Source organism: Oreochromis aureus, linkage group 11 (genome assembly GCF_013358895.1).
Source record: "Oreochromis aureus strain Israel breed Guangdong linkage group 11, ZZ_aureus, whole genome shotgun sequence".
NCBI classification, from domain to species: domain Eukaryota; kingdom Metazoa; phylum Chordata; class Actinopteri; order Cichliformes; family Cichlidae; genus Oreochromis; species Oreochromis aureus.
The window spans coordinates 35,005,271-35,021,963 of NC_052952.1; the positions used below are offsets into that span (position 1 = coordinate 35,005,271).

The following is a 16,693-nucleotide window of genomic DNA, read 5'->3' on the forward strand; positions in this document are numbered from 1 at the left end:
GTTCTTCAGTAAAAGGGGTATCTATTGACCAGTGACGCAAACACAACACAAGTTTCAATTGAGTGGACTAGCTGACATGTGGGTGCCCTCTAGGGCCCAAAATGCATTGTAGAAATTGGCACATTAGTAAAGAATGTGACAAGGATTGCTACAGAACAGATAAGGTAGGCCAAATTAAGCAGTCACTTTGCATCAAAGTGAATTTGTGGTGAATTAGTGTGGTCTTCACTTGTCATTAGAGTTTGAATTGAGTGAATGTGAAAACCATGAATAATTATAAATAATTATAATATCATTAGAAAGGTACTGACATTTTGTACTCTACATTGTCTGACAGAAATTTGATCTTATTTTTTTCATAGAGTTCTGAACAGACATGTGTACAAAATAACAAAATTTCCTCATAAATTCGAAAGCCAACAAAATGCACTTCCTTCCACATCCTTGCAGTGACTTTTTATGGCAGCAATTTTAACTGAAACTAATAACTAAATATTCTTTGAAAAGACTGAAACTTCTGATCCTTATTTTTCCGATGTATGTATGTAGACCCTATATGGACTAATGTACATGACTAGCTTCTCCCATAGGTTTCTCCTACAGAAAATATCACTAAAAAGTTCATTATTTATGGATTCATTATGGACAATAGTAAATATGACTTCATGGTGAATGTTATTTTAAACCTTTATATTCTTTGTATACACAGATTTAAACATGAAAGTGTAAGCAATATTTCACAGATTTCATAAGAATTTTCTTTCTTACTTTAAAGTCATACAATTATGAAAACAACAATAACAATAATTATAATTATAATAATAATAAGATAAAACTAAGAAGGAAGCATTCAAAACATCACTTTTTTATTGACTTTTGAATCAGCAATTGTTTCATTCCTTCAAGAAAGACCTTACTGAAAGAGGAAACAATCTCAATGGGTCCAAATTTTCAGTGCACAGTCTCCCATCAGGTATATTTGGATTAAAAAAAAACAAAACAAAATTCTTCAGACAATTCTTTTGGTGCTCTTATCTCTCCCCAATTCCAACCAAAACTGCCACCAAAAATGTGTTTCCCAGAATGAACAGACAGATCACCAGACCATTAATTTTTACCTAACAAAACAATATAAATTAGATTAAGAATTCCTCACAATGTTATGGTTAATGTATGTATAATAATGTGATTAATTATTATTTGCTTTTATATTTCTTTCAACTTACCAATTCTGATTCCAGTTCTACAGTAGCACTATCTGAAATCCAGAACAGAAACAACAGTTAAAAACTGCAGGCCACAACCAACGACCCGAGTGTGTCGTTGACCTTAACTTCATACATCTGAATCTTATTTTTCAGTTTACTTCAGTTTTGTTCAAGCTTGTTTTTAATTTTTTGATTTATACTTGTAGAATAAGTTATTCGATTTCAGCTTTCATTTATTTTCAAATTCTTTTAATTAATTTACATATTATTTAAACCATTTGGAATCATAAAATATGTGATTGAAGTTCTGTTATTAACTATGCATTAACAATTGCATTAACTGGTGTGTGTGTGTGTGTGTGTGTGTGTGTGTGTGTGTGTGTGTGTGTGTGTGTGTGTGTGTTTGTGTATATACATGTGTATTTTTATTTGTGAATACGTGTATATATTTTATACTTAAAAGAGGAGCCAAATCAACAGTCTGGTACAGTCTTAAAAAAAAAATAAAAGCTCATATTATACATACATCATCTGTCAAACATAGTGGAGGCATTGCTAATGTATGGGTATCTGTAACTGCCAATGGAACTAGGCCGCTAGTGTTTATTAATGACATGACAAACCATCATTCCCAGTGTTCCCGTGGTCATCCAGGCAATCAGCATCAGTGATCCTGAAACACAGTTAAATATTGGAATTCTCTCCACTTCTCATTGTTTTATGAGTTAAGATGAATTTCTTCCCTTGGTCCCATGTTGTCTATATATCAGCTGACTATAAATAGAATGAAACCAACTGAGCACATTTCAATTATTAGAGGCAAGCCATTAGAAGAACAATACAGACATATTTTTATAGCTTCCAAACTGTATAAAATGGTAAATTTCGATGATGAGTTTTTAAACATTCGTACAATATGTTACTAATTATTGTTTTGCATGATGGTAAGTCCTTGTGTCATAAAAAAGGCAAGAGTTACTGCCAAGGAATGTCTAATGTGCAAAACCCAACCCATGTTTTTGGTCCATTTAGTCAATTAACGCTGTAAAATGCAACAGATAAAAAAGTGACAAAGTCAACAAAGGACTTTTTTAACATTATTATGAATTAAAAACCACTGTAATTGCACAATCATATTTGTCTTACCATGGTCTCTGATGATATCAGGAAATCCACTATTACTGGCAACCGTAGGAGCAGAAATGTCCATCTTGGTATTGCTGACAAAGTCAGTGTTATGTTTTTGGATTTGTCCTGTAGGAAAGATATTTCAAAGCTTATAGACTCATATTTCTATATGTATGTTTGTGTGTGTATATGCACACAGAAGTTTTCACGTTTCACAGAATAAGCTGAATAAAAAACAGTAACAACCAGAAAAAAAGGAGAAAGAATGAAGGAAAAGAACCACCTGCTCCATTGGCCTAGATGAAAAATTCACTGCAGTTAGTTACATTATTGGAAAAGGAAGTACAGTCAAAGGCCCTGCTTAACTTTCAAAATAAAAGTATTTACTGGAGTAAAATTTTGTTAATAGTTCATTTTTTTCAGAGTCAAGTGCTTAAACTGCACATCTAAATAATCCGCTAAATTTAAAGAGTGATGGAACAGATTGTTCTTAAGGACGACACACTCTCACACCATGTAGGCTTGTAGGTAATATTCATACCTCCTCCTTTTATTCACATTGTATTTGCTTAATAGAAATGGAGGTTTTATACACCTTAAAACTTCACTTTGATCCCAACCAATCTGCAAGCTATGACGAACTATTGGTCAGTAAAGCTACTGGCTGTGTAGCTTGTTCATCCAATCACGTATGCACGCATGTCTTGAGACATATGAGTATATTATGTAATTACGTTACCATTGCTGCTACGTCCATGGACAAACATGAAGTAGTAGGACTGGCTGAAACCTGAAGTCCCCTGAATAGAAATGATGTCTGTAGTAGTGAAGGAACAACTGATAACATTGTTCTGCAATGACGTTGCTACATTATAAACATTCCCCTGTTAAACACAAACAGACAGACACAGAAAAACAGATATAATTTATATAATCAAGCAGAATTCACAAAAAATACACACAGTTCAATTTTTCCAAGAGCAGCATCAAAGCTCTAAATCTAAATGTTCTAGCCTTATATAAATCACTGATATTAGAAAAACCTTAGTACCAGAGGACGCGCTTGTGGAGTTGTGCGTCCCGTTGAATACATGTGTTGCACAACAGCTTGTCCACTACTGTCTGTTACACAAACATAAATGTCATCATTTCCCTGAGGAAAGACAAATATAGTCAAGAATTAGCATGCTTTTACACATATGAAAGTTTTAACTATTATTTACTGGTTTATTCTTTTGAGATAAAACATCCAAATTTGTTGATATTAAAAAAAAGAGTGTTTGTGTAAACAAGACAACCAGACGTTTTTTTAAAATTGTAAACTTTCAAAAACAAATTGAAGTTCAGACAGCAGCTGTTCACCAACAGGTGCTGCTCAATACAAGTACACCAAGAGCCTTATTGTTGTAAACATTTAACATTTCATAGAATCAAGAATGTTTTCTTTACGGTACCATTCTCTGATCATCAGAGAATCCAAAAGCGATGTATCCTTCATAAGGACCGGTCATCTCATACTGGACAGCTGTACCATTGGATGACATCATGGCCGACATGAAATAACAGCTAGAACTGACTGCTGGGTCACAGCTTGCAGGGTGACTGAAGCACACCTTGGTGACACCACAGTTAGCACTAGAGATGGATCTAGCTGATTTCTGGACATACACAGAAGAGAGAGAGACAGAACTATGACATCATTATGTTGTACTTGAATATACCGTTTACCATTTTAGTTTCTCGATTTGCATGTACATGAAGCCACGTTCAGTACTGCACATTACTGTTTTATAGTTCTGCTAACAGCCTATTTAGAAACCATGTACATGCTTAAGTACATGAATAGATCCATACATTTTCTTCACCACTTGTCCAGCTTTCATATACACACCTATGGATTGCTAATCTATCAAGCATATCATCCACAGAGGCGCAGGGAGAACATGCAAGGTTCCTGAGTCAATGACAGTACTAACCATGAACCACCATGTTGGCCCTAACATCAACCTCTGACGTTTTTGCCTATTTACCCAACTGGGAAATTTCCTGCAAGACCAAAATGCGTGTGTAAGACTTTGCTTGAAAAGTCACAATGTGTATAGTTGCTGAAAATATGATTGTTGGTAAAGTTGAGAGAAAACAAAACACCAACCCTGATAGATGTTAAGAGTAAATAAAAAGACAGTCAAATGTTGAACGAAAGGGAAAATTCAGATTTTGAGAAAAACACCTGTTGAATGAAAGCACCCGAGCTCTGTGGGTCATGCTAACTCTGGGCTCTCAAGACAAGCTGTAGAAATTTAAGAGTGTATGACTAACTTGATGCAAATTTCTAAAAAAAAAATCTGATTTAAACATAAACTACATAAAATACATAAGCAGCAGTTTTCCAGGCCAGATTATAGATTGCTTTTCATTTAGTGTGTCTGTGCTAGATAGGTGTACAGTCACCAGTATAAATGGTAAAATGTTTTTTACTACAAGCCTCAATCACCTAATCACGCACACATTTATATAAGCACTTTTTTCCTTGTCTAATATTCACACACTCACACATGCTCATGCATAATGGGCAACTGAGGATTCAGTATTTTGCCAAAGGATGCCTTGACATATAGACTGGAGATGACAGGGAGCAAACTACCAATCTAACAATTAGATAACTTGCTCTATCTTCTGATCCGCAGTCAGCCTAAGTATAAGATGCATTGCAGAATATAAAAGATGGTAGACTTCCATCAGTCTCAAAACCAATGGATACTTTCAAATCAGCTAAACTGGCCGATGGGCTGATTGGACTAACTGCTTGTTTTGTAGTTTGGTAGAGAATTAATTACTCTGTTCAAAACAGATAATATTACTTACAACAAGTGGAGCAAGTTGTGTACTGCCATTCCCAGTGAGGGAACCTGCAGATCTGGCAGCTCTGCCATTAGTGAAGGTCAGGACAGGGCTCGTCACATTAACCCAAAATGTTGTAGAATTCTGCACAAAGGATGCACTGTAGGGAGACCGAAACCAGTGTGAACTGGGGTATAAACACTTGAGTGTTATGAAAGTGCTTTGCTAGAATGAATAAACTTTACCGGAACTGAACAGCTTTGATGTCTCTGGATGGTTCTGATCTCCATGCCACCTGAATGTAGCTGCTATTAAAGCCTGATGTGTGGGACACAGCTGAGTTCTGGACACACACACATGAGAGAGACTGTGGCATCATTGTGTTGTTTGAATATACTGCATGTCATCTGTTTTTGTCATTTCACATGTCTATAATCTTTATACATGTACATGTGGGGGATCCCTCTATGCAGGGTCATCAGGGCTTTGTACGCATCCCTCAAGGAAAGGGGGGGTGGGGGGTGTCCTCTATGGGGGGCCATTCGGTCTCTGTGCAGCGCTATTTTCCTCCCTGTCGGAGGCAACTCCACCATGTAAACTACTTCCCCAACTCGTTCCAAGACACTGCAGGGCCCCACCCACCTGCTCTCCAGTTTAGGACACTATCCCGTTCTTCTCTTTGGACTGTAGACCCACACCAGCTCCCCAGCATGGAAGTGCCTTCCCTTAGTGGTGATGTTGTAATTTCTCTTTTGACGCAGTCGTGCCTTCGCCAGCTGCTTTCAGGTGTAGGAATGTGCAGAGTCCAGCCAGTCCTGCAGCTTCCTCTGTCTGTATGGGGAAATGGGCCCATGACATCCAAAGCTACTCACTCCATTGGTGCTCCTGCTGGCTGTTGCTGAAGCTGAGCCCGGGACTAGTCCTGTGGCTCTTTGTAAGAGGAACATGCATCACAGCTGCGGCAGAAGTCCTCCACATCCCTCCGATGCTGACCCCAGTAGTAGCCCTGGCTGAGGTGGCGCAGGGTCTTGGAGACCTCAAAGTGGTCAGAGCCAGTTCTCCCATGCCAGTCTTCCAGCATAGATGACCTCATTGACCTTGGCACCACAACCTGCCACCTCTGCTCCTCTGTGGCAGAATCTTTCCAGGCATGCTCCAACACCCCCTCCTTCAGCCTGAGAGCATTAAACTTGGCCCACAGGCCCTTAGTACAGATGGAAAGCCCAGTGACCTCATCCCAAAGGGGTCATTCCTCACTCTCTAGCCAGGACTGGTTGCAGGTCAGTATCTTGTTCCTGTGGTGCCCTGCACTCTGCCGCATCCACCACCAGGAGCGCCCTGGAGGTAAGCCGTGTTGCTCCCCTTTTCACAGTAACAGCAGCCTACTGCAACACATGGGCAGCGAGAGAGTACACCACCACCTTCTCACCATCGGGTCTGACCTGTGACAACACAGCCCCCAGTTCCACGTTACTTGTGTCAGTGTCCAGGATAAAAGGTTGGTTGGGGTCAGGAGGGACGAGGACTCTGGACTCTGTCAGTGATCTGCGAAGGGTGTTGAATGCCTGCTGACAATCCTGGGTCCAGATGAAGTCACGGCCCTTCTGCAGCAAACGGAAGAGTGGTGCAGCTATGGAGGAGAAACCCTTCACAAATCTCCTGTAACAAGAAACTAGTCCTAGGAAGCTTTTGGGTTGTCTCTGGTCTGCTGGAATGGGCCAGTCCTTAATGGTGCGGATTTTTTTTTCCAAAGTGCCTATGCCCTCATGACCCAGCTTGTGGCCCAGAAACTCCACCTCCCTCCTCATGAAGTGGTACCTATCCGGGTTGCAGCTTCAGGCCTGCAGCTGTCACTCTCCATCACTTGTCTTAGGGCATCCAGAGCAGCTGCACCTTAGAAAGCCTTTGCCCAGGTCCAGTACACCACCAACTGCTCACAAAATGTCCAGCCCAAGGATACACGTGTCCTGCACATCAGCCACCCAGACAGCATAAGGCACACCGAGGTCTCCACCTTAAACTGGAACACTCCCCTCCCTCTAATTGGGGCCAGGTCACCGGTCACCGTCTTAAGTCGGACATTAGTTGATTGCACAGCAACTCCAGTTGGGACAATGTCGGGTCGGACCAGTGTTGCATTGGACCAGATGTCAAGGAGGGCCGTACAGGACACCCCTGCGTTCATCACCGGAACATGGCAAAAGTCGCCAACCTGGGTCCAGCCCACACCAATGACTGCACCAGATGATAATGGAGGTGGTGTGGGGGTGTCAGTCTCCCTGCCCTGTGTACTCACACCTACACGGGCCCTTGGGCATTTCCCTGCACCTCTGCAAGCTTGGGGCACTACCTGATGAGGTGTCTGACTTGTCCACAGCAGCTCTGTCGTCGACGGCGTGGACCAGCCTGAGGGGAAGGCGACTGAAGAGTAGCTGTCTGAACCATACTGCACAGGCCCCCTGGCCTCTCGAGCTGCTCCACGGGTGCTGACGTAGCTCTTACCACAGGTGTGTCATCAGCTCACCCAGAGGATCCTGTAAGTATTCCCCTGTCTAACGCTAACTAGAGGGCTGCGCTGAGTGTGGCTGGTCAAGCAAGCCAAGTTTGTATACGGAGCTCTTTAGGGCTAAGGCAAGGCAAGGCAAGTTTATTTATATAGCACAATTCAACAACAAGGTGATTCAAAGTGCTTTACAGAGACATTAAAAACAAAAACAAATAAAAAGCATGATTTAAATTTGATTAAGACAAGCAAACAAACAAACAAACAAACGAACAAAACAGTATATAAAATCAAATATCAAAACAGTAGATAAAATCAGAACAGTAGATAAAATCAGTAGTTAAAAAGTAGGTTTTGAAATGTAAACTTAAGTGTGGATTTGGTGCTTTATTCAAATGCAGCTGAGAATAGGTGAGTCTTTAACCTGGATTTAAATAAACTGAGTGTTTCAGCTGATCTGAGGCTTTCTGGGAGTTTGTTCCAGATATAAGGAGCATAAAAGCTGAATGCAGCTTCTCCGTGTCTGGTTCTGACTCTGGGGACTGATAACAGACCGGATCCAGATGACCTGAGGGATCTGGAAGGTTCATACTGGGTCAGGAGGTCACTGATGTATTTTGGTCCTAAACCATTCAGAGCTTTATAGACCAGCATCAGAACTTTAAAGTCTATCCTCTGACGGACAGGCAGCCAGTGTAAAGACCTCAGAGCTGGACTGATGTGGTCCACTTTTTTGGTCTTAGTGAGGACTCGAGCAGCAGAGTTCTGAATGAGCTGTAGTTGTCTGACTGATTTTTTAGGTAGACCAGTAAAGATGCTGTTACAGTAATCAAGCCTACTAAAGATGAATGCATGGACTAGTTTTTCCAGGTCCTGTTGAGACATCAGATCTTTTATCCTTGAAATATTCTTGAGGTGATAGTAAGCTGATTTTGTTATTGTCTTAATGTGTTTTTCTAAGTTTAGGTCTGCATCCATCACTACACCCAAATTTCTCGCCTGGTTTGTGGTTTTTAGGTGTATAGATTGGAGTTCTCTGGTGACCTGTAATCGTTTTTCTTTTGTACCAAAGACTATTACCTCAGTTTTATTTTTGTTTAGCTGGAGAAAATTGTGGCACAACCAGTCATTAATTTCCTCAATGCATTTACCAAGAGCCTGTACAGTATGGGCTCAAAATGTGGTCATAAATATTTTGTACTTGTAAATCAGTTTTGTATGTGTAAAAAGAATTTGTGCGTGCGTAAAAAAGATTTGTATGTGTAAAAAGAATTTGTGCGTGCGTAAAAAGAGATTTGTATGTGTAAAAAGATTTGTGTGTGTAAAAAGATTTGTATGTGTAAAAAGATTTGTGTGTGTGTAAAAAGATTTGTATTTGTAAAAAGAATTTGTGCGTGCATAAAAAAGATTTGTATGTGTAAAAAGAATTTGTGCGTGCATAAAAAAGATTTGTGTGTGGACTTAGCCAAAAACCCCCCTGCAAGTTACAAGTACGAATTTTGACCCTATTTTTCTTCCTGTCATCTGATTGGTCAATGTCATGTCAATCACAAATGTAACAATCCAATCAGAGAACAGATGGGTTTGGCTGTCGGAGGGCACTTTTTGAACTGCAGGTCCTTGAAGGAATACATGCCCTTTTACATGCCAACCCAGCGTTTTCCTTCATCACCACGAAGGAAAACAGTCTGTGGTCGTCCGAGTTTGGTGATTTTTGTGTCACAGGTCTACGTGCTTTATACAGGGACTTCCACAGGCTTTTCAACAGCGCTGCGGACCGCGGGGGGGGGCAGTGTTTTGGAAATGACAGTCTTCATTACAAAGCTTTCTTCGTTATGAATTAGCATACATGTTTTTATTGAACATTTGAAGAACTAGCAAAAAAAACCAGAAACTGTTGTAGAGGACATAAAGTCAGAGATAGAAACGACAAGGAGCAGGTGCATCTAGTACAGGTAGAGCTGCTGCAAAACCCACAGAGCTCAGCAGCCAGCGCAACAAATTCTGGATCCTTTGCTTTTAGTTAGCAGTTAGCATTAGCAGCACATCCTGCGTCCGATGTGAAAGGACCTTTATGCTGCGCACTGTGACTCACAGCAATGGTCCCGGGTCAGCCCTGACTTTGTGTTAAACTAATCCTAAAGTAATAATGGTATTTCTAACCACTGACATACCACAACTTTATCCTTTCAACAGCTGCTGAAAGTAAGGGGACCTAGCTGCTATCGGATATTTATATAGAGATCCTCCAGCTTCAAACTGTATTACCCTTCAAGGACCTGCAGTTCAAAAAGTGCCCCTCCGACAGCCAAACCCATCTGTTCTCTGATTGGATTGTTACATTTGTGATTGACATGACATTGACCAATCAGATGACAGGAAGAAAAATAGGGTCAAAATTGTACTTGTAACTTGCAGGGTTTTTTTGGCTAAGTCCACACACAAAAATTTTTTACACATACAAATCTTTTTTACGCACGCACAAATTCTTTTTACACATACAAATCTTTTTTTTACATACGCACAAATTCTTTTTACACATACAAATCTTTTTTTACGCACGCACAAATTCTTTTTACACATACAAATCTTTTTACACACACAAATCTTTTTTTACACATACAAATCTTTTTACGCACGCACAAATTCTTTTACACATACAAATCCTGATTTACAAGTACAAAATATTTATGACCACATTTTGAGCCCATAGTACAGGGCCTCGGTCTCCTGGTGACATTGTGATATATATTTATGTGTCATCTGCATAGCTATGATAGTTTATTTTGTTGTTCTTTATAATCTGTGCCAGTGGGAGCATGTAAATGTTAAACAGAAGGGGTCCCAAGATGGAACCTTGGGGAACTCCACATGTGATACTTGTCTGCTCAGATGTGAAGTTACCTATTGATACAAAGTATTTCCTGTTTTCTAAGTATGTTTTGAACCAGTTTAGTACAGTTCCTGAAAGACCTGCCCAGTTCTCCAGTCGTTTGAGTAATATGTTGTGGTCAACTGTATCAAATGCTGCACTGAGATCCAGTAAAACTAAGACTGACATTCTTCCACTGTCTGTGTTCAGACATGTGTCATTAAACACTTTGGTCAGAGTGGTTTCAGTGCTGTGGTTCTGTCTAAAACCTGACTGGAAGGCATCATAGCAGTTATTCTGTTTTAGGAAGTAATTGAGCTGTTGAGAAACTGCTTTTTCAATAATCTTACTTAAAAATGGGAGATTTGAGATCGGCTTGTAGTTATTCATTTGTGTCTTGTCAAGATTGTCCTTTTTCAGTATAGGTTTAATTACAGCAGTTTTTAGTGATTCTGGAAACACACCTGATATTAAAGAAAAGTTGACGATCTGTAACAGGTCTGACTCCAAAGTCTTTGAGACCTTTTTGAAAAAACTTGTTGGCAGGACATCTAAACAGCAAGAGGAGGAGTTCAGTTGACCTAAGATGTCCTCCAGGTCTTTGCTGTTAATAGGGTGAAACTGTTTGATGGTGTTTAAACAGTTTTTCGGTGGACACAGTACATTTCCTGGATCAGCTGTTGATGTATTAATTGCTTGTCTAATCTTTTGGATTTTTTCTGTGAAGAATTTGGCAAAGTCATTGCAGGCCATGGTCGAATGAAGTTCAGCTGCCACTGACACAGGAGGGTTTGTTAGCCTGTCAACTGTAGAAAATAAGACCCGAGCGTTATGACTGTTTTTGGTGATGATGTCAGAGAAGCAGGACCTCCTTGCACTCCTCAGTTGTAAGTTATAATTGTGAAGTTTCTCTTTATAGATGTCATAATGAACCCGGAGGTTTGTTTTTCTCCATCTGCGCTCAGCTTTCCTACACTCTCTTTTTTCATTTTTCACCAGTGTGGAGTTTCTCCATGGAGACTTTTTCCTTCCAGAGATAACCTTCACCTTAATGGGAGCAATAGTGTCCATTACATTTAACATTTTAGCATTGAAGCTATTGACGAGCTCATTGACTGAACCTCTGGACAGGTCAGGTGTTAATGGGAAGACCTGGTTAAAGATCTCACTACTGTGTTCAGTTATACACCGTTTTGTGATCACTGCTGTTGATATATTTGTGTGGGCTGAGATTTTACTTTCAAAGAAAACACAGTAATGATCAGACAGGCCCACATCAGACACAGTAACGTTTGAAATGCTCAGGCCCTTGGAGATCAGTAGGTCAAGAGTGTGTCCTCTATTATGTGTGGCCTCTGTTACATGCTGAGTCAGCCCAAAGTTGCCCAGAGTGTTACTCAGGTCTTTAGTCCCTTTGTCCTGAGGGTTGTCCACATGGATGTTAAAATCCCCAACAATAATTACACAGTCAAAATCAACACAGATCACAGACAGCAGTTCACTGAGGTCATTAAAAAAGTCTGTGCAGTATTTGGGAGGCCTGTAAACATTAAGAAACATAACTTTGGATGGGGCCTTCAGCTGTAAAGCCACATATTCAAAAGACTGAAAACTTCCAGGAGATAGCTGCTTACATTGAAATGATTCATTAAATAAGACAGCAACCCCTCCTCCTCTCCTGCTCACCCTGGCCTCACTGATAAAACTGTAGTTAGGAGGGGTCGACTCGATGAGAACAGCTCCACTGTTACTTTGGTCCAACCAAGTTTCAGTTAAAAACATAAAATCAAGGCTGTGCTCGGTGATTAAGGGCCTGCAGAAACTGATCCTGAGATAACTCCACCTGCCACTGAAGGTGGCATGTTGTCATAAGCCCTCCTGCAAAGACACCCAATGTCATGGGCCAAAATACGAAGGGGCTCTCCAGGCAGACTGTGTCTGCTGTGGAACTCGGACCTTAGCAGCACCGACTGCCCAAACAGTCCCTGAAGTGCCCCAAGATTACATGGTGGAACTCCACAAAAAGTTCTTGAGTCCAGTCAAACCAGGACAAAATCCAGTCTCAGCAGACAGCCACAGTGCCATGTCCCTCACTCTATGGGCAGGTGAGCACGGACGAACTTCTCTCTCCTGACCCTCTCTCTTAATCTTTTTTTTTTTTTTTTTTTTTTTTTTTTTTTTAACCTGTCCCGTTTGGTTCTTTTGCCATCAGAATTATTGTCTAAAGGCGAAGAAAGATGCCCAACGGATTTATTTTTACCAAATGGACCATCCCAGCCTTGCCGTAATGGTCCATTTGATTCACCTTTATTGTTTATTTTATTTTCACTTGCTGAATACAGGACAGACTTGACTGGTGGAAAGAAAGGGGAGAAAGAAAGAGGGAAAGGAAAAAAAAAAAAAAAACCTGAGTAGAGGGACGGGGAAAAAGGGCAAAAAACAAAAACCAACAGAATAAGCAGACAAAAAATACATATATCGATCACCTGGATCACCTGTTGAGAAAGAAAAAAGAAAGCAAGCAGAAGAAAACGAGAGTAATAAACAAGATCACAATGATCTATGGGAATATGACAGTAAATACTAAATATTAAACATTATTGTGCAGCACATGAGATTGACAGCGCACAGTGTGCTTTGAGGTAGGAGCCAAAAAGTGTGTGTGTGTGATCACCCGTGTGTACACCTGTGAGCATGAACGCGCTTGTTTTTAAAAGGTTCCTTCATGTAATGATCTGCTAGAGGGTGTGGGGGGCCACTGCCCCGTCCTCCAGGGCATGAAGCAGGTATGGAGGAGATCAAAACTCCAGACATCCAGAGGCCCCCAGAACACAAGAGACCAAGGAAGACCAACAGAGGGCAGCAGCATGCTATCCCAGAAAGAGCTGAGCTGAGAGAGTCCCAGATGAGGGGTCACTCAGCAGCCGCGGAGCAGAAGCCAGGGGGGGTTGCAGTGACGTGCCCGTGAGCTCCGCCGGTAGCCAGCTGTGCCTGAGTGACCAAGCCCCGGGCCGAGAGGCCAAGGGCACCCCACCCCCGAAGTGGCCCGAGCGAGCCCCAGGCTCCAGGCCCCGATAAGCAGCCACCAAGGAGTGAGCCGGTGGGTACCTGGGCACCCACCCCCGGACACAAAGAACCACCAACGCACCGATGTCTGAGGGCGTCTGCCACCGGCAGGGGAAGTGGTGGGGGGAGATGGGCCTCCAAACCTTGGAGGGCCTGAGATGTCCCCAGAGAGGTGGCGTCTGATACCCAACCTGACATATAGACACAGACATACAGGCACACACAGATACAAACATCCATTCCCACCCTCATGCTCTCATATACAATTACTCGACACTCACCCAACGTGGAGACAGACATAAAGAGACGCTGTACACACAATCACACTGCCCAAGCGTACTCTAAGCCCCGGGTCTAGGTACCCTTGCCCCTGGAGGGGGAAACTGCGCCCAGACCCAGGTGGTGTTACCCTTTTCCCTTTTCCCTCTCTCTTAATCTTGACTGGCAACATCCTTGGGTCTTGTGTCTCCGACCAGCGATCGGCGCCAATAGCACCAGCTCCAGGTGTTTGAGTTTTTTTTTCTTTTTTCACTTCTGACACCAGTGTCGCATAAGCTTAATGATGTTTTGTTCTCACAATGCTTTATTAAGGAGGTACAGAACAACAACAGGCTGTTAATCTCGAGGGAGAGTCCTCCGGTACAACTCACTCTCCAGCTAACAAACAACAACAACAAGAACCCCCTCCCCTTCCCTCGCACACTCAATTACTTTTACTGCAGCACAACCAAAACATGTCTCTTAAAGAAACAGCAACAGTGCACAGAGATAGTCAACATGTCTTAGTAAATTAACCTTAACAATCATTACAGCATACTTTATTGTAACATGATTTTAATTATACACCTTGCAGCTTGTCACTATAACTAATAACATTGTCTTTAGGATAGGTGGGTCTAAGATCTGCTGTACTACACATCTTCACATTGTTTTCTTATTATTTGGTACAGAAAAAAGCTGACGAATCTCTTTTTCAGCTACTTATGAAATACATTAAATGCTTTCATTTAATTTCATTGACTGATATGTTTTTTAGGGCTTCTCACTATTTTACATAGGTGACACATTGAGTGTTTTAGCAGTTTTCTATCCATTTGTTTGGCAACATGTTTGACATCAAACTAACAGTAGACTTAAGGTAAAACATGGTGATCATACATGCTGCTCACATTAAAGTCCAGAAAATTAAAGGAAACTCACAGGTCTTTGGCTGCAGGTGAGGAGTTTAGCAGCCCCTGCTGGTATGGCAAAGGAACCCACAGGAGTCTCGCTTCCCACTTCTATAGCCTCCAACAGGAAACCAGTGAACGGTGTGGAGGCCGGACCCTGTAGCTCAACTTGGAATCACAGAAAAACATTTTATTCAGTCAGTTGGACAGTCATGTGATGATCACACACAAACAAAAGAAGTTTTACTGTATTACAAGCAAATATGTCAGAGACTGACCTCTAAAACCCAGATGCATCTTAAATCGTCTGAAAATATATAACTGTTTCCCTCTTTTGGGGTTAGACCTTAGAAAACAGCACTCTTAGATAATAATAAACACATTGTATTATGATTTTTCTTTGTTGTTGTTTTCTGGTTGAGATTCTGCTGCTTTGAGGTTTAATGCTTTTTATGGATTTATTTGTTTGGCTGACTATCATCAAATCATATAAAAGTGTGTGGAAAGCATATTAATGGCAACGACAGGATTCACCGAACAGTCGATCAATCGCGCAATCATCATCACGTAGCGGTTCATCTGTTTGACCGACACCAACTAATATGAAACATTGTCAGCTGGGAAGAACGCCAGGCTTTAACGCACGATAAATGAACTCCACCGACACCAATATGCCTTAACCTATACATCGGATTCTTCCGCTCGATAACTGACAGTGCCGGAAATCACCTTTTGGCACAACTCCGGCCCGGATCGTTCTGGCTTACTTTTACTCCTGTCTTCTTACCTTTGACATCCTCTCCGAGTCTGTAGCGCCTTTGCTCTGTAGTGACAGTGAAGGGTGATGGTGCCGTTTGAGCGCTCAGCCCTGAGTAGTGGAATTTCATGTCCTCACAGCTGTCTATAACCAGACCTGAGCGGTAGCCCCGGATCAGTGGAGCAGTGCACAGCAGCAGCAACACAAGAAGATCCATTGCAGTTAAATGATTTTCCAGGCGACTAGTTACTGCAGTCAGTGAGAAACAACGAGTATCATCTACTACTGATGAGCAGGGTGGAGCACTGCAGGTGAATCTGGGAGGACCAATAGCTGTGGAATATGGATACTTCTGTGTCCACAGTGTGTCGAGCTTAAGAGGCGCAGATGTTTTAACACTCTTCTTAAAAGTGTGGGTCAAAACATGGAGTTTCCCAAGGTGATATATTCTAGGTAGGGAGGAGCCAGCGCCAGGATATCCATAGCCAATCATTTGGACTGGGCTTTGTAATTCTCGCTTCCCACTTCCATGCGCTGCTACCTGCTGCTTTTAGGTAGCAGCGCGTATATATATATATATATATATATATATATATATATATATATATATATATATATATATATATATATATATATATATATATATATATATGATGTTGCTGTATTTCTCCAAAACATGTGCTAATTATAATTATTCATAGTCGTTCATTCTCATTACTGACACTGGATTGGCCAATCAGATCTTTTAACCTTTTCGGCCATTCCCGATCTTGCCAATGCGCTCATGCAAGTTGATAAAGATTGATAAACAAAAGCGAAAAAGTCGGACTTAACAGTTAAGAAAGAAGATAAATACACTAGAAAGAGATTAAGCAAAATTTGTCAAAGTAAGCTGCATGCCGGAGCTGTTGCACAGCAGCAGGTGAAACAGCAGACAGCGAGGAAGAGGGGAGGCGTAATTAACGTGGTAAGAAAGTAGCTGGAGGGACCAAATAAGGACGGGAGAGACTCAAGGATTCAAGTACAAGTTTTTTCTACTTCGACCATTTTATTCCATTTTCTAATTTTGCTCGTGTTACGTTGCCCACACATTTTTGGGTAGAAGGGATACATAAAGATATGTATACATACCCTACATGATTATAATTA

General features: G+C 41.2%; 1 protein-coding gene across 1 annotated transcript; it reads right to left on the reverse strand.

Annotated features, from left to right (window-relative positions):
* Positions 1 to 823: 823 nt before the first annotated feature.
* Positions 824 to 15,935, reverse strand: LOC116315354 (putative ferric-chelate reductase 1). Its single transcript, XM_039620130.1, has 11 exons — positions 15,575 to 15,935; positions 14,819 to 14,955; positions 5,423 to 5,520; positions 5,202 to 5,337; positions 3,791 to 3,994; positions 3,388 to 3,489; positions 3,076 to 3,220; positions 2,355 to 2,462; positions 1,832 to 1,881; positions 1,227 to 1,258; positions 824 to 1,118 (listed from the first exon to the last, which is right to left on the reverse strand). The coding sequence occupies exons 1-10, from the start codon at positions 15,759 to 15,761 to the stop codon at positions 1,244 to 1,246; spliced, it is 1,182 nt and encodes a 393-aa protein (XP_039476064.1). The 5' UTR covers positions 15,762 to 15,935; the 3' UTR covers positions 824 to 1,118; positions 1,227 to 1,243.
* Positions 15,936 to 16,693: the final 758 nt, after the last annotated feature.

Coding starts and splice junctions, on each gene's coding strand:
- LOC116315354 (XM_039620130.1), bottom strand. CDS start 15,761: ATGGATCTTCTTGTGTTGCTGCTGCTGTGCACTGCTCCACTGATCCGG. Junction 5,338..5,422: donor ATCAAAGCTGTTCAGTTCCG/GTAAAGTTTATT, acceptor GTCTCCCTACAG/TGCATCCTTTGTGCAGAATT. Junction 3,995..5,201: donor CACAACTTGCTCCACTTGTT/GTAAGTAATATT, acceptor GTGTATGTCCAG/AAATCAGCTAGATCCATCTC.